This window comes from Onychomys torridus, chromosome 2, assembly GCF_903995425.1.
Source record: "Onychomys torridus chromosome 2, mOncTor1.1, whole genome shotgun sequence".
NCBI classification, from domain to species: domain Eukaryota; kingdom Metazoa; phylum Chordata; class Mammalia; order Rodentia; family Cricetidae; genus Onychomys; species Onychomys torridus.
This window is the reverse complement of record NC_050444.1, coordinates 35,318,748-35,339,460: the sequence shown is the minus strand read 5'-3', so window position 1 is coordinate 35,339,460 and position 20,713 is coordinate 35,318,748. Positions and strand designations below refer to the sequence as shown.

General features: G+C 39.7%; 1 protein-coding gene across 6 annotated transcripts in view; it reads right to left on the bottom strand.

Moving 5' to 3' along the window:
* Window positions 1-20,713, bottom strand: part of Eya1 (EYA transcriptional coactivator and phosphatase 1) — a 147,542-nt gene that overhangs the window by 67,530 nt on the left and 59,299 nt on the right. For all 6 annotated transcript variants that reach the window (XM_036178963.1, XM_036178967.1, XM_036178962.1 and 3 more), the window contains one exon: window positions 20,380-20,566. In XM_036178963.1, coding sequence (XP_036034856.1) covers window positions 20,380-20,566 — 187 coding nt within the window. The remainder of the gene's footprint in view (window positions 1-20,379; window positions 20,567-20,713) is intronic.

Here is a 20,713-nt window from a genome sequence, read left to right as displayed (position 1 = left end):
CGTATAAAATAATCACTCAGAGGCTTAATATTATTTACAAACCTATGGCCATGGCCTATGGCTCAAGCTTTTTCTAGCTAGCTCTTATTTCTTAAATTAACTCATTTCTATTAATCTATTTGTCACCACATGTTCCATGGCTTTACCTGTGTGCTATATTACATGCTGCTCCTTGGACGGCGGGTTGGCATCTCCTCCGTCTCTGCCTTTCTTCTTCCTGTATCTCTTCTGGATTTCCTGTCTACCTCTAAGCTGCCTTACTATAGGCCAGACAGCTTTATTTATCAACCAATCAGAGTAACACATATTCACAGCATACAGAAAGACATCCCACAGCAAGTTATGACTTGGGAAAGGTAGAATTCTTCAGACCTTGAAGGACATCCACATAACTCTAATCAGAACAGATGGATGAATAAAGAAAGAATTGAAATGTGCTCCAGATAGGAGCATGTCAGGGATAAGAGAAGAAAAGTCCAACAAAACAAACAGACAAACAAAACAGTATGATCTGGGTCTACAGAGGGCATAACAAGGAAGCTGGAGTAATGCATGAAGAATTCAGCCAAGGAAAGCAAGCTTTAGCTCCTGGATGGCAGGAGGCTGGAAACAAGTTATACCCAAGAATAGGAGACAAAGGAGCAGATGGTTCAGTAGTTCACAAGAGGGAAGAGTGTGGTCTGGATACAGGTGGTGCTAAGGGCAGTGATGGGTCTGAGTCACCATCAGAAGGCACAATCACTAAGTGGATATAGAAAAAGTCAAGGATGATACTCATGCCTATGATTTGGCAACTGGGTAAACTAAAATACTAAGGATGAAATTTGATTTAGGGAAGAAGGAATTATAGGAAAGAGGGGAACCTCAAGATTAGCATTGGAAGTAACAAGTTTGACGAGGCTGCAGGCATCCATATAAAGCCCAGGAAGGTCACTAAAGCTGTGAAAAAGTTGACACTAACATAAAGGAAGGAATGTAAACAAACACAGCCTATGTAGAAGAGATGGATAAAGAATGGTGGTGGGGTTGTGAAAAGGGAAACCAAGGGGGTTAGAGAGGAAAGAGTTTATGAGGAGGGAGAGTGGTCAAAAGCTTCAGACCAGCTAAGGGACAAGAAAATAAAGACTGAACCCAACAGTAACATAGACTTAGAGTGAGAGATATTGAGTAAACATGCTAATAATGTTGACTTGAGAGAGTAGAAAATTAAACAAGAGGCAAGAATCCAACAGTTACTGGTAGCTCTATACTTCTTTCTAAGCTCTGCAATCTTATCTTACTTCTCTGCTACAGTGTTGACCAACTCATCTTAATTTAATTGATTAAAATTGCTCTTTAGCAATTCCATATGTGTGTAGTATGTTATGTTTACTCCTATTCACTACCTTTTCTTACTTATTCTCTATCCAAGTAATCCCCTACTCCCTACAGAATTCTTTCTCACATTCATGACTCTCTTATTTAGTTTTGTGACCCACTGATTTTAACAAGGACTACTAGTCTAGCTATGGGTTTGGAACTATCTTATAGAGGCTAGGGGGATCACTATTTGACATACACGGGTGCTTCTCAAGTCTAGATCTTTCTTTACCCTGGCTATGCGGGTTACCCCACTATTTCTACCAGCTGGGCAAATCACATGAAGGAAAGGGCTTATCTCCTTTAAGAGATCATTTAAAAGCTAATGTTCACCTATGTAATTATTTAATACCACCCAAAACTGACATAGAACTGTTGGAATTCTACATTTGCCAATACTGCAGAAGCTTTCCATTAATTCTTCGATATTAAAAACAGGAGGCTTGGAACTCAGTAGAGTCTAGTCTTGGCCAGTAATTCCTTCTTGATTTTAGGGATGTGACTTCCAGTTTTTCCAGACCTTAGTCTCTCGACTTATCAAACTCAGGACACAGCCTGGATTGTGGAGCTTTAAAGTTCTCTTATCTTTGGATGCACAATGGCCAAACTTTCCTGACAGGATGCTCTTGGTTCCCCTGCAATAGTGTAGTTAACACACAAGTAAAGAGTCCCCTGGGGGAAGGGCAGCCTTCTGGTTTATGTCCTGCTATATGCTGGCCAAATACCTCATTCCTTCCTCAACTTGCCATCTGTTGCTTTTACACAGTGCCAAATCATTTTCAAAAGGCTTATATCAATTTAAATCAAGGTAGTCTTATCATAATCTTATTCATTCACAAAGGTTTCCCTGTTTTAAAGAAGGCATTGCTATTTGGGCATCATGCCCAATGAAAATTTATTTTTAATTTGCATATCTTGGAAGAATTTGTGAATATTTGTTTAAAAATTCTTTTCTTCCATGAACTGTACAAGCCCAAGTCATAAACATCCTTTGATTGATTACCATAACTCTCTTTTCATATTTGCAGATATTCTTCTAAGTCTGAGATTTCCTTAAAGAATGTTTTCCTTCATGGAGGCCTTTATTTACATGGTATCTTGCTGCCCAGCAGGAGGGCTTGGCTGGCTCCCTGGAGATCTGGGGAAAAGTGTTCACATTTATTCTACAAAAGCAGGGGATCCCTGCTCTAACTTGATGCCCCAGGACTGGATATACCAGTGGGAGTAGTAAAAGCAGAATTGTAGGTTCCTGAAGGCTTCTGTGCTCAGGGAGGATGGAAGCCTATCATCCTTGCTCATTTCTGGTCTGGGTGAGGGGAAAAATGCCCCCTAAGCAGAACACAATGATGACCCAAGGAAGCTCTCATGATAAGGAGAATGACACTGTGTCTAGAGGTCCTGTGATCTCTGCTAGACCCTAAATCTGTATAGTAAGATGAGACAGCTCACAGGTTGAAGTGAAAAGCTTCATGTAAAATCCTCAGGAAGACTTTCTGAGTTGAGAGAACATAGGGCATGGTTATTGTGTTCTAGTTGTGATTAACATGAGGCTTAGGTTACAAGAACATAATACAGCACTTTCCTAAACCATGCTTGAGCCTGGGACCTTGAAATACATCATATCATTGGAAATGAAGTAGGTCCTAGACAGTGGTTGACACAGAGGTAACCTTGAACTTCAAGACTCTCAAAATCTATATGCCAAAAAAAAAAAAAATGAAAAAAAAAAAAGAAGATCTGAACAGATAGTAACCAAGCTCCTGAGGAAGGCTAAAAGAAAGAAGACAGAGCCTGGGAACTCTAATTCATAAGAAGGAACATGACAGATCCCTTGGTTCTTCCCACAGCGTGAAGATGATACCAGACAGAAGAATCATATTAGGTTTTTGGACATGTTTCTGTTTAAGTTGAATATTGTTCTGTGGAGTGAGTTTGATTAAATTACAGTAAGTGGTACTGCATCTGATTTCAGGAATGGGCTGACAGTCCTACCAATGATAAAAATTATCCAGAAATTCTCTCAATAGTAATGAAACTATCCCTTGGGACTGTCAGATATGGGCCACTGTGGGACATGGAGACTATCAGTTATCTCCACAGCACTGGGACAAAATACCTAATGTAATAACCTGGTAAAGGAAAAGGTTCATTTGACACGTGAGGAGTTTCCATCCACAAGCCTTGGCCCTGGTGTTCTGTGGCTGTGGCAGCCCATGTGGGAGAACCAGGTGAAGGCAGAGAGCCATTTACCTAAAGGTGACTGGGAAGCAAAGAAACAGGACGGGACTAGAGACTACAATCCCCATTTCTGGTGACCCAACTGCCTTCCACTGGACTCTTCCTCCGACTGACAACCAATGTAAGTCTTCAGTAGTCTTCAGTAGTCTTCAGTGTGTGGGCCTCCAGGGGCACTTCATCCAAATTCTAGCAGCTTTCATACAATTTAATTTTGATATTCATTCTTTCCCCTACCTCCTTTTTTAAAATATACTCTAAACAGGGATGAGTAAAGAGTCAGATGGTAAACATCTTAGACTTCTCCTTCTTCTCCTCCTCCTCCTCCTCCTCCTCCTCCTCCTCCTCCTTCTTCTTCTTCTTTTTTTTTTTGTTGTTTGTTTTTTGAGACAGGGTTTCTCTGTGTAGCTTTGTGCCTTTCCTGAAACTTGCTTTGTAGACCAGGCTGGCCTCAAACTCACAGAGATCCGCCTGGTTCTGCCTCCCGAGTGCTGGGATTAAAGGCGTGTGCCGCCGCCCCCACCCAGCTGCATCTTAGACTTCTTCTTCACATAGCCCCTTTACAGCTGCTCTCACGGCCTCCATCCCAGCAGCTAACGTAGCAGATCACAAACACCCCTGGGGCTGATACAGGCATCACACGCTCATCTTACACATGAGTTTGTCTTCTCATGCCTCTAAGACTAGCCTGGTACACACTCCATACCTAATGCCTCTGATGCAAGATGGATACTGTTCTTGGGCCTGACCCTATTGTTTATAGTCATCTGTATCTTGGGCACAAGCACAGACTAAAGGAGCAGAGAATCACACCAGTGTCACCAGGGAATGAGTGAATCGTTTCTGAGAAAGGAAAACCTCAAGGCTAAGTTTCGTGCTCACTCTATTAGGAAAGCAGAAAACCTGGGTGAAGAGGCATCTGGGAAAGAACCTGGGGGCTTTTCACCCTGAGAACCTGTCTCTGACTTCCAAAGAACTCCCTGTTGAATCTGACAGATGTCCCTCATAGCTAGACATTACATGAAATGGTCATCCTTTCAAAATAAGGTAGGTGGGGAAAAGGCTGTCTGAAATCATGCTCTGTGACCAGACACTGTCAGAATTGAAACCCAACATTTCCGTCACTCTTAAAACACCAAAGAAATGTCAGCAGTGGCCTGCACTCCATACTTGAATTCTCTTATGACTCAGTACCATAGAAGCCGAATGCTCACACTGAAGCCCAAACGCACATTCGTCGACTCCCCCGCTCCTTTTTGAAATTAATAAAAGTGGAACAATGTTGAAATGCTTCTTTTAAAGGGCCTTAATACAAAATGCTTTTGTAAAAGCGGTCTTGGAAACAAATCACTCTGCGGCAGCTGCACTAACCGTAGTAGCTCTTGGAATTTGGGGAATGGAAAGAAATGGTTTCCCCATGTCGTTCTTGTGCCTGTGAGTGCTTGTTGGGGACGGAACTCGAGCGTCATGCATGCCAGAAACATGTTTTCCCATTGAGTTAAAGCCTCGTCTGTTTTGGTTTTGTTTTTTAATGGCTGTCAGTGCCACCTCTGTGCTGACAGTGGACCTCAGGGCCTGACACTGCCCAGTTTGCCATGCATCCTCTTTATCTACCTATTTAGTGCTCTGACTTAGGGGAACGACTAGCTGATGCCTTGGCTCTAAGAGCTTCTCCATACTGCTGATGTGTTTGCTTGCTCACTTCTTAGATTACTCCTATGCCTCCAGCTCTGTCCAACTGTGAAGGTGACAACTTCTCCCAAATGCTTCCCACGCAAGACCCACTATAATGAACTCTCTACTTCCCTCTCCTCACCCCTACTACTCTATAATGAACGCTCTACCTCCCTTCCCTCATCCCTACTACTCAATAATGAGCTGTTTATCTCCCTCTCCTCACCCCTACTGCTCTATAATGGACTCTCCACCTCCTTCTTCTCACCCCTACTGCTCTATAATGGACTCTCCAACTCCTTCTCCTCACCCCTACTGCTCTATAATGGACTCTCCACCTTTCTCTCCTCATGCCTACTTCTCTATAATGGACTCTCCATCTCCCTCTCCTCACCCCTACTGCTCTCCTCCTTCACTTTGGTCTTCCAGGCACTTTTGGAAACTACCACATGCAGTCTTCCTTCCCAGCCTTGGTCCATGCTGTTGCCTTTCCCCAGAACACTTTTCCACAGATACTGAGGTGGCTCCTTCTTCTTCTCCAACTTCAGGCCTTGGCTAAAGTCACCTTGTCAGGGAAGTCTTCCCAGATAGGTTGCCTGCCCTGACTCTACTCCTTCTCCAGCTGCTCATCTTTCCAGGCTGGTGGGACTGCAGTTCATCGGATACTCCTTCCTGGGCCAAGAGAAGCTCCCAAGAGCCACTACTTTATTTTTCATGCTGCCAAGTCTCCCAGGTCCAGAATTATGCCTGGAAGCTATTGAGGTCCAAAATACATTCTTTTAACAACCCGTTAGGGGAATCATCTATGGTTCACATAGCAAATACACCTGATCATTGATAACATCCCCCCCAACACACACATGCACGCACGCACGCACGCACGCACAAGGTCTATTTAACCCTTTTCTTAAGAAGTATGTCCCAGGTAAGCACTCCTTGATATATCTTCATTCTATTTGAGGAGGATCTGACAGGAGACAGTAAACATGTTTGGTTCATTTTCACCCTCTTGCTTCAGTGGATTCCAATAGCAGAGAGCTAGACAGAGACCTTGAGGTTGTGATAGAGTTGGGAAGTGAAGGACTGAAGTCCAGGTCTCTCTCTGAACTTCAGGATTACTTCCACCCCAGACTTGTCAGGGGTGTGTTAGTATCCTCATAGATTCTGGTTAGTAAAAGGAAAAGGTGCTATCTAGTGTCAACCACAGGCAGGACATCAACCAAGGGCAGAACATGGACAACTGATTAGTTCAAGTTGTTTTTATAGTGCACAACACAACCTACAAAACAGACATCACAGCCTGTGTACATTCCAGAGCAGGCTTGCTCATTTGTAATTCAGATGGTTATCTGGATGCTGTCCTCTCCTCAGCTGCCTCAACAGCAAACTAGAGACAATCAGACTGTGAAGACATCACATAGTTGATGCAGGGAAGGAAGGATTTTGCTCAAGCACCTTTGTGTAGCTCTCATGTTAACTAATCAAAGCCATCAATTGGGTTCAGCTATGTTGTTTGTAAAGATGATCATAATGTCATCTCTTGGTTCAAACTACTTTCATCCTTTAATGAAATTCAAATTCAAGCATGTTCTGATAGACAAAATGCCCTGTCCTGAAGCCCATTTATAAATGATCTATTTTGCTACTTTGAAACCTATATCATCTCTTTACGTTTTGTCTGTCTCTCATTCAGACATCATTCAATGCTGAGGACAAATTTCATTTCCTCCATTATTTTCCCTCCAAATACTTTAAATGAGAAATCTCTGTTCAGGCACTCATTATGAACATGTTTCTTCTTCTAGAGCTGCATTCCAACATTTCAACTTCTTTTAGGTTCATCAAATACATGGCTGCCTTCTGTATTGATAAAATCTTTCTGAGGTCAGGGAATGACCTTGTAAGTTCTTTATTTCCACAAAACCCAAATGAATATTCAATGTAAGGAGAGCTTGATGTCATGAGGTGCTGTAGCACATATCTCCATATATATATATAAATATAATTTTCTCTCTGTGTATCTATCTGTCTCTGACTCTGTCTTGGTCTCAGTCTCTCTCTTTCCTTTTTTATTCGGTGAGGAAGGTACTAGCAGTTAAGCTTAGGACCTCACACATGCTAGGCTAGTGTTATATCTCTAAGCTACATCCTCAGCCCCCTTGAAGTATATCTTCCAATCCTCAAATTTCTCTGTAGAGGAAAAAGTGCTTTCTATGTTCTCCATGACCAGGGAATAGAGTGATGCAATTTAATAGCACAATTAAGTATATCTCAAGAGAAATATAGTCTTTTGATGTAATGGTTATCTATCTCAGAAGCAGAATCCAGGGAGATCATTAGAGGAACAACTTCTGAAACTCGTGCCGTGGGGAAAACCCTAAAGGAGGCTGGAGGAGAAAGCAACCCCATGCAAATCCTACAGTCCTAATGGTGCACTAAGGAAGGAAGTGTAGGGTAGGGTAAGACATAGAGAAACACATATTAAAAACCCTTCAGTTCTTACATTTGGGATCCATTTTACTGTAGACAATGCACTTTAAAAAATAAAGTATTGAGTTGAGGAGGTTTGGGGCTCTGACCATAAAGAAGAATGGATGGAACAGCATCTGTTCTTGGAAGGCTACAAGTAAATGATGCTGTGGTTTGACTACTGAGTGTCTTCTGAGTCCCATTTGTTAAAGACTTGGTCCCCAGGGTGGCACTACTGAGAAGCAGTGAAAACTGTTTTGCTTTCTCTTATTTTGCAGTGCTGGGGAACAATTCCAGAGCCTAAAGCATGTTAGGCAAATGCTCTATCACAGAGACACATCTCCAGTATCACTGAACCTTCCGGGGATGGGGTCTTGGTCACTCCCCTCAAAGAAGATGGTGGGACTGTATCCCTCTTCTCCTTTCTTTTGCTTCCTGAGACAGTGCTTTTACCCTGCCATACATCCCACCCATGATGCACTGCCTCTCCATAGGCCCACAGCAATAAAGTCAACACATCATAGACAATAACTGTGGAAACTATGGGTCCAAATAAACCATTTCTCTTCATACATTTATTTTTCTCAGGTAGCCTGTTACAGTGACAGGAAGCTGACTAACATATAGCAATGCTCTAACTGGTCTGTGTGCATATTATCCAAACAGGTGACATTATTCAGTCCCATAGCTGTAACTCAGTATGCAAATTCAAGAGCTTCCAGAGAACTTAGTGATTGCTGAATAAAACACTTTCATTTTAAATTTTACTTTCTGAATGATTAACACCCTACTTTTCCAAGAAAGGTTAACAATAACCTACCTATTAAATATTAGATAACATGCATTTTCACATGAATGTGTGTTCCAAGTGTGAATGTGTATAAAAGCCTGAAGTTAAGCTCCCCCTTTTTTTTTTGGAAAGGAAAAGGATGCCAGGGGATAGGGTCTCCACAGGTTTCTGTGCCCCAGGGTTTGTGGTCAATACTGGACAATGGCGCATGGGAAGCCAGAGGACAACTTGAACAAGTTAGTTCTCTCCTTCCACAATGTAGGTCTTAGGTATTGAACTCAGATCATTAATCTTGGCAGTAGTACCTTTATCCACTGAGTTATCTCACTGGCTCTAAACAGTTATTTCCAATGTAGTTATTAGTTTCTGGGTTGAGTGAGACATTAAAGTTAGCGATGCTGAGAGACAAATTATATTCTCTTAGGAAAATCACATGGCACTGCCCGGAAGAGTCCAAGGAAGAAGGTCGAGGCCTAAGGGAGCCTGTGATATTCCTCAAAAGGCTCTTGGGATTCACAGGGATGCCAGAGCAAGAGACCATCAGCCTTCTCTGCTACCTATGACACTGTTACCAGGGAAACACACACATGGAGCCCTCATCCTTTTTTCCCCTTTATCAGATCCTGGCAAACAGGAAGGAAGAAATAAGCAAATAAAAGAAAGAAAAAGAAAAAAACGGGCTTCAATAAAGTCTTGATTACATTCATTTTTTTCCTTTTAGTTTTTCAGATTCTCAATGAATATTACCTTATCAAAAATATAAGATTTGGAGCTGGAGAGCTGGATCAGTGGTAAGAGTGTTAATTGTATAAGTGTGAAGACCTGATTTCAGATCCCAGCATCCATGTGAAAAGCTTGGCCACTCATGCTGTGGGAGTGGAGCGCATGAGGACCAGTGGTCATGAGTCTAGTTCTAGGTTCAGAATGGCAGGCACTGTTTCATGGGAACAAAGTGGATAGTATCCAACAGAGCACCCAATGTTCTCCTCTAGTCTCCACACATCACACATGCACTCATACATACATTCATGCATATACCGCCTTGACATGAATCCCCAACCCCACACAAAACAAAATGAAAAGATAGAAGACTTAAAGAAATCTTGACAACTTAGGTTGTCAGAAGCAGAATATTCTCATAAATTCTTGTATGAAATCAACTAAAGGTGTGTCAGCTTCTTGACCGGTATAAGATAGTAAACCGGTAGTCCAGAATCAATCAATACTGATTGAGTTAATTGTGAAGGGCTGCTTTGACTTCCCTATTTGTATTTGGTGACCCTGTGCTCCTTTCACACAGGCACTAGCTGAGGTCTTCTAGGTAAATGAATGCCTCAGTCACACCCTGGTGACTAAAGAAAGCATCATTTTCTCTGTAGTATGGTCATTACTCACTATCTAATGCTCTGTTGATAAGCTCAAAATGTCTGTCATTCTCCTCCTACAGTTCAGATGCTGGCTGCAAGTCTCCAGCATCATTCTACTTGTATATAAGTAGCCTTTTGTGAGCTTCCCTGATACAACCACAGAATACTATGCACAATAATAATGAACTTCAAGCAAGGAAAACCCATTGGTGACTTGAGTTCAGAATTTCTTTTTCTTGTCACACATTTAGCCCCAGGTCTGACCATGGTGTCTGTCACACAAGCATTTACAAATTTCCATTGGATATATGAATGGAAGGGAACACCTGGGGGTCTCGAACAAGCCAGATACATTGATAATCAGTCCATTTCATCTGTGTAGTCACATTTCTTCACAAACAAAAACACCTAAGTTGAGAATTTTAATCCAAAAGATTAAAAATATTCCAAATATCTAAGATATTTTATTTTTTACCATGATCCTAAAAGGTAAAATACTACCTAAACCCTCATGTGATGGATTTCAGGCATACCAAAACATTATTTAAAGCCACTTTCAGACTCTGTATGCAAGGAACGAATTAAAGCAACATAGACATGTTCTACCCCCACCGGTTCTCATTATGTACTTGCAGCTATTTTAACATTTTGAAAAGTCAGGTCTGTAACACTCCTGGCTTCTATAATTTCATATAACGGATGCTTAAACTATACTAGTCTTAACTCAGACATCTACTGCTGGTGGTCTGCCAAGAGTAAATGGCAGAATCAGAGTTCAAACCTAGGGACAGTTAGACCATCTCCAAGCCCCCATCTACCATCTCAGCTACTCTACATTGAACTCCATGGGAGTGTGGTGCCCAAGAGGTATTTGGAGATATTTCCTGGCTGAGATGCTGGGTAGGTAGAAAAAGTGGTACTCAGATAATTATAGTCAGGGAAGCAAGGTATATTATAGTCATTCTCAGTGAGCATCATCATGTCTGAGGGTTAGAAGGAAACACAAAAAGCAGAAAGATCTCTGTAACAAGACCTTACAACCCATGTTCCTAACTTATTTTCCCTTGGGATTTTGCAAGAATGGAATACCCATTTCCATTGCTAGAAGGCTGAGCTGTGTGGGAAAGGTCATACCATGCCCTTCTCTTTCCCAAGGCAGCCATTTCAGCATGCATCAGGAGACTCCACTGAGGACATGCTGAGATGCTTTGAAAATTTAATCCTTCTAGATTCCTTTTTTGTATTCAATAAGGTAATGGATGACCTTAGACAAAGGAATTTATAAAGGCAGTCCTGAGTTAATAATTAGTAGCTGTCCATCTACTTCATGTGAAATATGTGAAGTGGGTTTATAGATAACAAGAGGGTTGTTGATTTACAATACAATTGTACTCTAGATATTTTTCCATCAGTTTGAAACTCACAATCTATTTTTTCATTAAAAAATGGCAGATATGATTTCCAAATCAATCTATGATGACAAGTCAACCTGTAATTCAGATGAAAAACTGTACACACAATATAAAGTAATAGAAAAGTGCACCCCTAAATAACAGCAGTAGTATGAATTGAGAAGCAGTAAAATTTCTTAAATAATGGTCCTAAAGAAACTTGATTTTAATTCTAGGAGGAGATACTTGACAAACTTGCCAAAGGCATCGTTACCATTTCCAAAAGTGTTGAAAACTGATTAAGGATGCTAAGATTTCCATTTTCACCCTAAAATGGATGGCTTCCGTTTTACTTGATACAATTCTTTGTTATACTTGCACTCAGTGCTTATCAATCATGACCTGGAGATTTCAAATTTTTAAAAGTAAAAATACAGTTGGACAAGGTGGGGAGTGGGGCTCTTGAGGATGAAGGAAAAGGGAAGAAAATAAGAGAGATGACAATTTGTTCCCTAAGCAAAACATGGTGGGTAGCATAAGAAGTGAGGAGTGAGACACACTTGAGGAGGTGGAAGGAGCCGTGAGTGACCCACCCACTAATTTTAGAACTCTGAGACTCTGAAATACACAGAAACTGAAAGCCTGCTTTACTCTGTGGGGGTGGGTGCTCATTCAAACCTTTGACAGAATTCAACAGAATACCCCAATGTAGTTGTCTCTTCTGAGTGTTGTGAATAACTTAAGAAACTGTGACGTAGCTGTAGCCTCTTAGGATTCTTCATTTATATTTTCACTTTTCTGCCCATGTGAGTGCTCAGACCCAGCTGCTCTCTGAAGCAGCATGCTTTACTGATTGTGTTCTTGCACAAGCTTGAAGCCAAGGGTCTAGAGCTGGTGTGACACACTGACTTCATCTCAGCTCTCTCTCATCTGTGAAACTTGGACAAGTGTCCACACTGCCCACGTTTCATGTAGCTGGGTGAGAATTAATTAAGATAATATGTCCAGAGAAAAAGAAAAAAAAAATTGAATGTGGAAGGGTGGGAGCTAAAGACCATCTCACCTGAGGTGAGAGTAACCTCAGGCCCGGACACGGAAGGTTAGGGGAGACTCCCTCTTCTCTGTAAACACTGCTGGGTTTTTCCTCATTTTGTACATGTTCATGCATCATTACTGCTCAGTAATAAAAAATATCCATCAAACTGAGTTTATAAGTTTAGATAACAACTTACCAATCATACCTTTAATACTTAATCCAAAGCCCACTTACTGGGATCAGGGTTAGTTTGATGGTAGAACATTTGCTTAGCATGCAAGAGGCCCTTGGTTTGATTGTTAGCCCTTCAAAAAGCAAACAGACAAATCTGCTATTAAACTATCTGACTCTAGTTAAATGAAGTGGAAGGATGGTGAACACAAATAAACATATGTCTTCTGACTAACCAACCCCACTTTACATGGATCTGTGTTGGTCCAGCAGGATGCTTAGCATTTTATGATATTTCACATAAGAAATTCATTGTGAAGGAAGCTGAAATAATGAGTGTTTGGGATGTTTAACTTAATTGGATTAATAGTATATGACTTTATTTGGATTATTGATGTATAAGACTTATATTACGTATAAATATTCTGAGGACAATACCTTGGACTCTGGTGTACTAAGTGATTCAATAAGTTGTCCCAACTCTTGGTGAACTCATAAAAAACTTAGACAAATCAAAATGAGTCAGGAAATGGATAATTTCTCTACGTCTGAATTTGCACTTCTTATATTGCACTCTCAAAGTGCACACCTAATACAGGTGGTCATGAGCCACCCCCTTCCACACTCAATTAGAAACAAAGTGCAAAATTTGCAAATGATAAAATCCTTTTTATTATGTTTTGACATCATAAAACAAAAGTGGACTTTGTCCCCCTGTAGTTTATGGTCTCATTAGGGTAACACTGCATGGCCTCTGGGGAAACAGAGAGGAGAGAACCAATGCCATCAAGACACACAAATCCAGCAACTCCTCCCAAACATCTGTTTCCCTTTCTCACATCTTAATAGTCTGGCTATTTTAGATACAAACATTTGTTTTGCTGACAAATGTTCCCAAAAAAGTTAGTGGACATTGTTTCACTGGAATGGTTTATTCTTGAGCTGAACAAATTGCAAACTTCTCCAACATCTACAGGCATCTGTAAAAATGAGCAAGTATGGCCTACAGATTTTCCAACCATTCAGGCATGCAGGGCGTGGGGTGCATGCTATTGTAAACCTCAATATGCTTTCTACAGTCAGCATTCTCAGGCATATTCAGTCCTAGATACCAGACCTGCATCCCCTGCGTTTATGGGGAGATGTCTGGCAGTTTAGCTTTTCAGCCTGTCACACAGAGTTCTGGGCTCTGCACAAGGTCTGTCCCGTTTTTCAAGTCCTTTGCTCTACTTTCTTGTGCCTTGGCAGGGATCAAAGAGGCAGAGGGAACAAATAGTTTCCCATGCATATTGAATTCCCTCTTACACTGATTTTTCCTTTGTCGCTTGAAATTCAGTATTGGCAAGGTTCCTGCACATCACCTTAGCTACTAACTCGTCTGCATGCGGTCAGTGAGTGCAAAAGGGGGAATTCAATACATTTCTTTAAAAAATTTGCATTTCTATGGTATTCATAGTAAAATTCACTCTTAATAAATAAACAATTGGCTTTTATTTCACATTAGCTTCAAATGTGTGTTTCATCACACACTCTTTTCTGTCACCCTGATTTGCTTTATAGCAGTAAAAAAGAAAAAAAAATTACAAGATTTGTAAGTAAAGATTTCTCTCCTAAGAATTCAGCCACAAATTCTTAGCTCACTACCTAATGTTTATTGAACATTAAAAAGCTATGTGCCTTTAGGATCCTTTGCACTAAAATTGACTAATGCCTTCTGACTTCAGGTCAACTCATTAAAAACATTAGACAAACATGAAAATGAGGACAAACAGAATGGACCCATGGGCTATGTGTAATAATGAACTTAAAACTCTAAGCTCATGAATACATTTGAGTATATTTGCTTACGTATTTTTATGAAGGTAGTTGCCATAATTAGTAGGAACTGTTCTGAGAGATTTGGGACAAGAAGTATATTTTCAAAGCAAATTACTTAACAGGGAATAGCAGCTGGCTTTCAAATGAACATCCATATTCTGCCTGATTCATGTGGGAAAAAATATATATATTAAAGAACAGCTTAGGTTCTCCTTCGAGAAAAGTCAGTTTATTTTAAAAGTTCCTTTGTGATAACATTTTCAAGTTGCTAAATTCTTTTTATAGATTCTTTTGAAAATGCATATTTGGTTACATTAATTTAAGGATTTAGTACAAGATTGTACAATATGTACCCAAAGCCTAAGAGATGGTATGTTAAGTTGGCTATTAGCAAAAGATGAAACACCTCAAAATTTCTTTTCCTATCTTTCTACATTATAAACACTGAAGAAAAATTTTGAGCTACTAAAAGGTCTTTTTAAATAGAAATTGAAAACAAGTGCTGTCTATCATTTTTAAGTTAAAAAAACATCATGATTTGATTCTGACAATGTTTTCTGTCTGGGATTGCACAGGAAAATACAGAGCTGATTTTAGTGCAGTTTTTTTTTTAAATAGATAATGGAATTCTAATTTTTTATGAATACCCTTCTTTATTGGAGCAACACACTTTCTCAAGTGCTAGAAAGCCATTTAATTGATGAGAAGAATAATTGAGTGATTGTAGCTAGTGAAAGTATTATATACTATCAAAGTTCTCAGATTTTCCTTTCTTATAAATGCACTGAAAGAAAGAATTTCAATGGAAAATTATATAAACATATTTTAGAGTCAATAAATTTTAAAAAGAAGCTGTGAAATTTTGTGGTGCACCCCAAAACAGAACTTAGATGGAAACTTAACTCTGACAGAGGACCTGAAATCAGTCATCCAATCACCAATCAAATCAAAAGTACATTAACAAAATCGGAAAGTAATGGAGTTTAAGAAAAGGCCAATGAAATTTAAAAAGAAATGAAGGGGAGAAAGAAACAAACAGCCTTACCTTTTCTTTTATTTTATTTTTTTCTTCTTTTTTTTTGTTTGTTTTGTTTTTTGTTTTTTGAGACAGAGTTTCTCTGTGTAGCTTTGCACCTTTCCTGGAACTCACTTGGTAGACCAGGCTGGCCTTGAACTCACAGAGATCCGCCTGGCTCTGTCTCCCGAGTGCTGGGATTAAAGGCATGCGACACCGCCGCCCGGCAGCCTTACCTTTTCTAAGTGTAACTGGTCAGTTAACAATCTGTCACACAGCCCGACTAATCCTGATGAAAAGGGAAGATGCACAGACTGCTGGTACCACAAATGAAAGAAAATCATCACTGGAAATTTTACATTTACAGTAACAATGAAATTACATGAGTCAGGAGTACATATGTCGATGGTTACTGCCCTTGAGGCTGAGGCAAGGGTCAAGAGTTTGGAGTCAGCTGGGGCTACATGTCTCAAAAAAAAAGTAAAGAGAAACAAAATGTAATATTATAAACAATTCTATGCTCACAAATTAGGTAGACTAGGTAAAATGGAACAATTCCTTGAGTGAAACAATCTGCCGAAACTCCCATAAAGCAGATAATTTAAACAGACCTACTTATGTGAATTAATTACAGACCCAAAGAGCAATCACTAGATCCAGACGAGTTCACTAGCAAATTTTATCAAATATTTAATGAACAAACTATTTGGATTCTCTGTACTCATCTAGAAAACACGTACAGAAAGAATGCTTCCTAACTTAGGCAATGAGGCCAGCATTATGCTAATACTAAAACCAGACAAGCACATCACAGGATATGAAAACTGTAGACAAGGATCTCTCATGAATATAAATGTGAAGATTCTCAGGAAAGTATCAGCAACCAAGTCCAAGAATGTATATAAAGAATTATACAATATGACCAAGTGGGAATATCATAGGTATGCAAGGTTGGGTCATCATTGGAAAATGAAATAACTGCAATCCATCACATCAATATGCTAAAGAGGAAAAGTTACAAACATTTCAACAGATGTGGAAAAATCACTTGACAAAACTCAATAGCCCCACTCATGACAAAGTAGAGTCAAAGGGAAAGTTCTTCTCTTGCTAAAGATACTGACAGTGCCCACGTTCCGCTGAATGGCCTCATAGCCAGGAGTATATGGACAGCACTAACTGAAGCCAATGGATTATTTTCAAAACGGAAAAAGAAGACATAGAGTTACAGCAGAGAGAGGTGGAGTGACTATGGGTGAAGGTAGGGGAGGAGTTAGTGGGGATTAAATATGAGCAAAATATAATGTTAAAGAAATAATACAAGTATATTTTTAAGTGATACATACAATTAATCTCACACTGAAAGAGTGAGAAACCATATGCTTTCCTTTTACAATAAAATGGGAAGAAGTCAACTCCTTTCTCACCCCTATTAAACACTACACTGGAAAGTCTAGCTAATCAAAAGCAAACCAAGAAATACACAGGTGTGGTGCAAGAAATAAACTCTTTGTTCACAAATGACAACTGTCCCCTATTGTCAATACTGAAGGATGATCCTCTTCCCTAAAGAGGGGAAAGAACAACTTCTGAAATAAGGCATAATACCAGGGTTAAAACATAAAAAGTGACAAATAAGATGATTGCTCTATACACTATCATTTATGTCAGCAGGAGAGAGGTAGAGAAAAGAGGGGGAGAGAGAGAAGACATTCACAGGAACAGCATGAGGGAAAGCACAGCATCCAGATGGAAGAAACCCAAGACATGCCAGGCCCATGGATAACAAGATTCAGTATTGTCAAGACACTAGTTTGTACCAAGTTGATTTAGAAATTCAACGTAATTCCAAGTGAAATTTTAGACCAGTGGTTCTCAACCTGTGGGTTGTGACCCCTCCAGGGTTCAAATGACCCTTTCACAGGGTTTCCTAAGACCATCAGAAAACACCAATATTTACATTATGACTCATAATAGTAGCAAAATTACAGATATGGAGCAGCAATGAAAGTAACTTTATGGTTTGGGTGGGGGTGGGGGGGTCACCACAACATGAGGAGCTGTATTAAAGGGTCACAGCATTGGAAAGGTTGAGAACCACTGCTCTAGACATTTACTTTATGAATATTGACAAACTGATTGTAAAGTTTAAATGAGACAAACAGCGTTGAAAAGTCTACATAATTTTGGAGAAGAGTTAAGTCACAAAACTGACATTTTATGGCTTGAGGACTTTACTGGTAAGCTACGGTAATCAAGACAACATACACTGGAAAGAGAGAATCAACATCAGAGGAACAGAACATAGAGCCCAGAAATGATTGTCAGTCAACTAATGTCTGTCAAAGGAGCAGATGTGGTATAAGGGAGAAAAGTCTTCATACATGATACCAGGACAACTGGAACTCTTCATGTAAAACAGAATGGATCTACAGTCTTGCTGACATCTTGCACAAAAACTAATTCTGAGTGTATCAATGCACTTCAATGTAAAATGCAAAGCTCCAAACCACATTAGGCAGTAACATAAGAGACATTCTTAACCATCTTGGGGTTGACAATAAATTTTTGATCCATTATCAAACATGATTTATGAAAAAAAACCTGGTAAGGCAGATTTCATTAAGAGTGAAATTTTCCTTTGTGAAAAATACTGTTACTAGAAACCCACATACTAGACAAAATCATTTGTAAAATATGTATGCATCATGAGGCTTGGAGCCAAAATATATAAAGACTTATTTAGACAGTAAGAAAACAATCTGATTTAAAAGCAGACAACAGTACTAATCAGTACATATGAAAACATGTTCCACAAGGGAACATATACCACTAGAGAATAGCAAATGAAAACAAGATACCACAGCAAATATATGATAGTGTCCAAAATCCAAAATATTAACAACATGGAATGTTGACTAAGATGTGGAGCAACTGGAATGCCATTTGTGAGAAAGCAAGATGGTAGTCATCTTAGAAAGTAGTTTCATGGTTTCTACCAAAACCCACCATAATTTTGCATATAATCCAGAACCATACTTGTAAGTATTTACCCCAAATGAGTGAAAAACTTACATATACACAGATATTTGTACCCCAGATTGTCAAGGTATCAGGAATAAGTAGCTGCAGAGTGTTCAGCTTTAAATGAGACCTATGCATCACATTCCTCTCCTAAAGACTCAGGGGTCATTGCAGAAGAGGGACAGAAAGATTGTGAAAGCCAGAAGTAGTGGATGCCTCCAAGGAAATAGTATTCTCCAGACACAACAGGGCAACTACACAGAGGAGCTCCCAGCAATTGTGACAGTGTGCACAAGACAGTTTCAATCCAGACAAAAATCCTTTCATGGATTTGGGGAAAGTGGGCACAAGCCTTACCCCTAGCTGAGGAACATTAGCATTGGATAGTTACTGGGAGAGGGAGAGTCAGCTTTAAGGATCTGGACCCTGGTGTGTCTACCACTCTCCAGGCAGCCCCCAACCCCAAGAGTATTCAGGCAACACAAATTGTATTTGCAGGGCGTAAAGAGATAGAAATGCAGACAAAGGTAGAGATGGTAGAGAACATGAGATTGGGTGAGTGGGGAGATGAAGATGAATCTGAGAAGGGTTTGGGGTAAATATGATGAAAATACATTGAGTTCTCAAGGGATAAAAATATTATTTAAACATGCACAGTGTAAAACAAATGGGCCTCTATCTGTTTCTTACACACACACACACACACACACACAAAAACAAACAAACAAACAAACAAAACCAAAACCAAAAAACCCTTGCCAGTTATCTTTCTGTGTTCACTCCAACAAAGAATTCAATGAACCAGGTGAAAACAGCTGTCACGGAGGTCAAGAAGAGGACCACATTCATATAATGACAGAGAGAGGTCTAGTGATGTACACCAGGCAGAAGCTACACTGTAGCTTCCCAGGATTACTGAATGCTGACTTTAACTCAATAGACTCTATCATTCAGAAGAAGATGAATCACACCTGAAATGATTTTGATAAAATTATACATTTGTTAATTTCAATACTTACCTCTATCTCAAAAGCCACCAGATAATATTTCATAAATCATTCTAATTCTTTTACATGGCTATGAATTTTTAACCATTAAAGTTTCCTTTTCATTCCGAGTAGGAAGAAAGACAAGTTAGCACCCTAAACTTAGTGAAGGGATTCTTTGAATTCCTTCTTTGTACAACAGGAGCAAACCCTTACTTTTGGAGAATAACAGCTGGGCTTATAATCCAGGAAATAAGGGGCTAGCTACATTTTTACAAGTTAGGACAATGGAGTGAGAGGTTTGAGAGAAAATACCAGAAATAGAAGATTAATTGAGGGAGGTGAGCACATAAGGCTGAGGGCTATTTGTCCCCCAAAAGAACAAACCAGTGCAGGGAAAGAAGTGGAGAGACAACGCAGAAAAAGAGCCACAGATGGGGAAGCACTTGTTTGCAAGGCCTTGGGCAGAAGTCTGAAAAACGCCACACCAGACACACTGTTACACAATCCACAGTATGTCCTCAGAGGGAAGGATGGGTTGGGCTTCTTGGTCTGCACTATTCCCCTTTGGTATTATTTGAAATTTTTCATTTTTTAAAAACTTTTAGCAATGCACTGTTATCATGGAAAACATTATGTAATGATAAAAACTGTTAAAGCATCAATATTATAATTTATTTGGATATTCCATATTAATTAAATTAGTATTAAATTAGTCTCATATCTAGTTATCAATAATAAGTAGTTATTTCTAAGTATATTTCTAAAGGCTATGTGCTAAGTATACTATAGCATAAAAACTGAGAATATTGTCAAATAAATCAATAAAATCTCTCACATGTTTGACAAGTTTATATACCTTACATTAAAAATTTCAAACCAATAAACAATAATAAAGGTGGTGCCATGATTTTGCAGTCCAAAGTAGTTAAGTATTTATGAAAATTTGCCAAAAGGGCGCAACCCACTGCTTGAGTTTATAACCTCATAAAAATGCAGTTGAGCATAAGAATTGAACCAGAACTAAGTAAAACACGTGATTACCTGCTGTGGGGTCTGTGACCGCCTGACTTGTGATGCCAGAAGGTGGTTCTTGGAGTTGATAAGTGGCGTTGGTTGATGGTGTTGTTGGGCTGGTGTTACTGCTTGTCATATAGTGTGCTGGATACGGGGAGCTGTTATAATACTGGGCATACTGACCCTGGCCAAAGCTGGGGTAAGATGGATAGTCCTACCAAATCAAAGCACAAGAGAGTCGTCCATCAAAGCACTACCGTTCATTTCCTACATTGCAAAGTCAAGTCATAAATGCTTGTGTTTCTATGTCTTTCGTGAACTCATATAAGCAAGTACATATTCCCTCATGAGCTCAGATTAG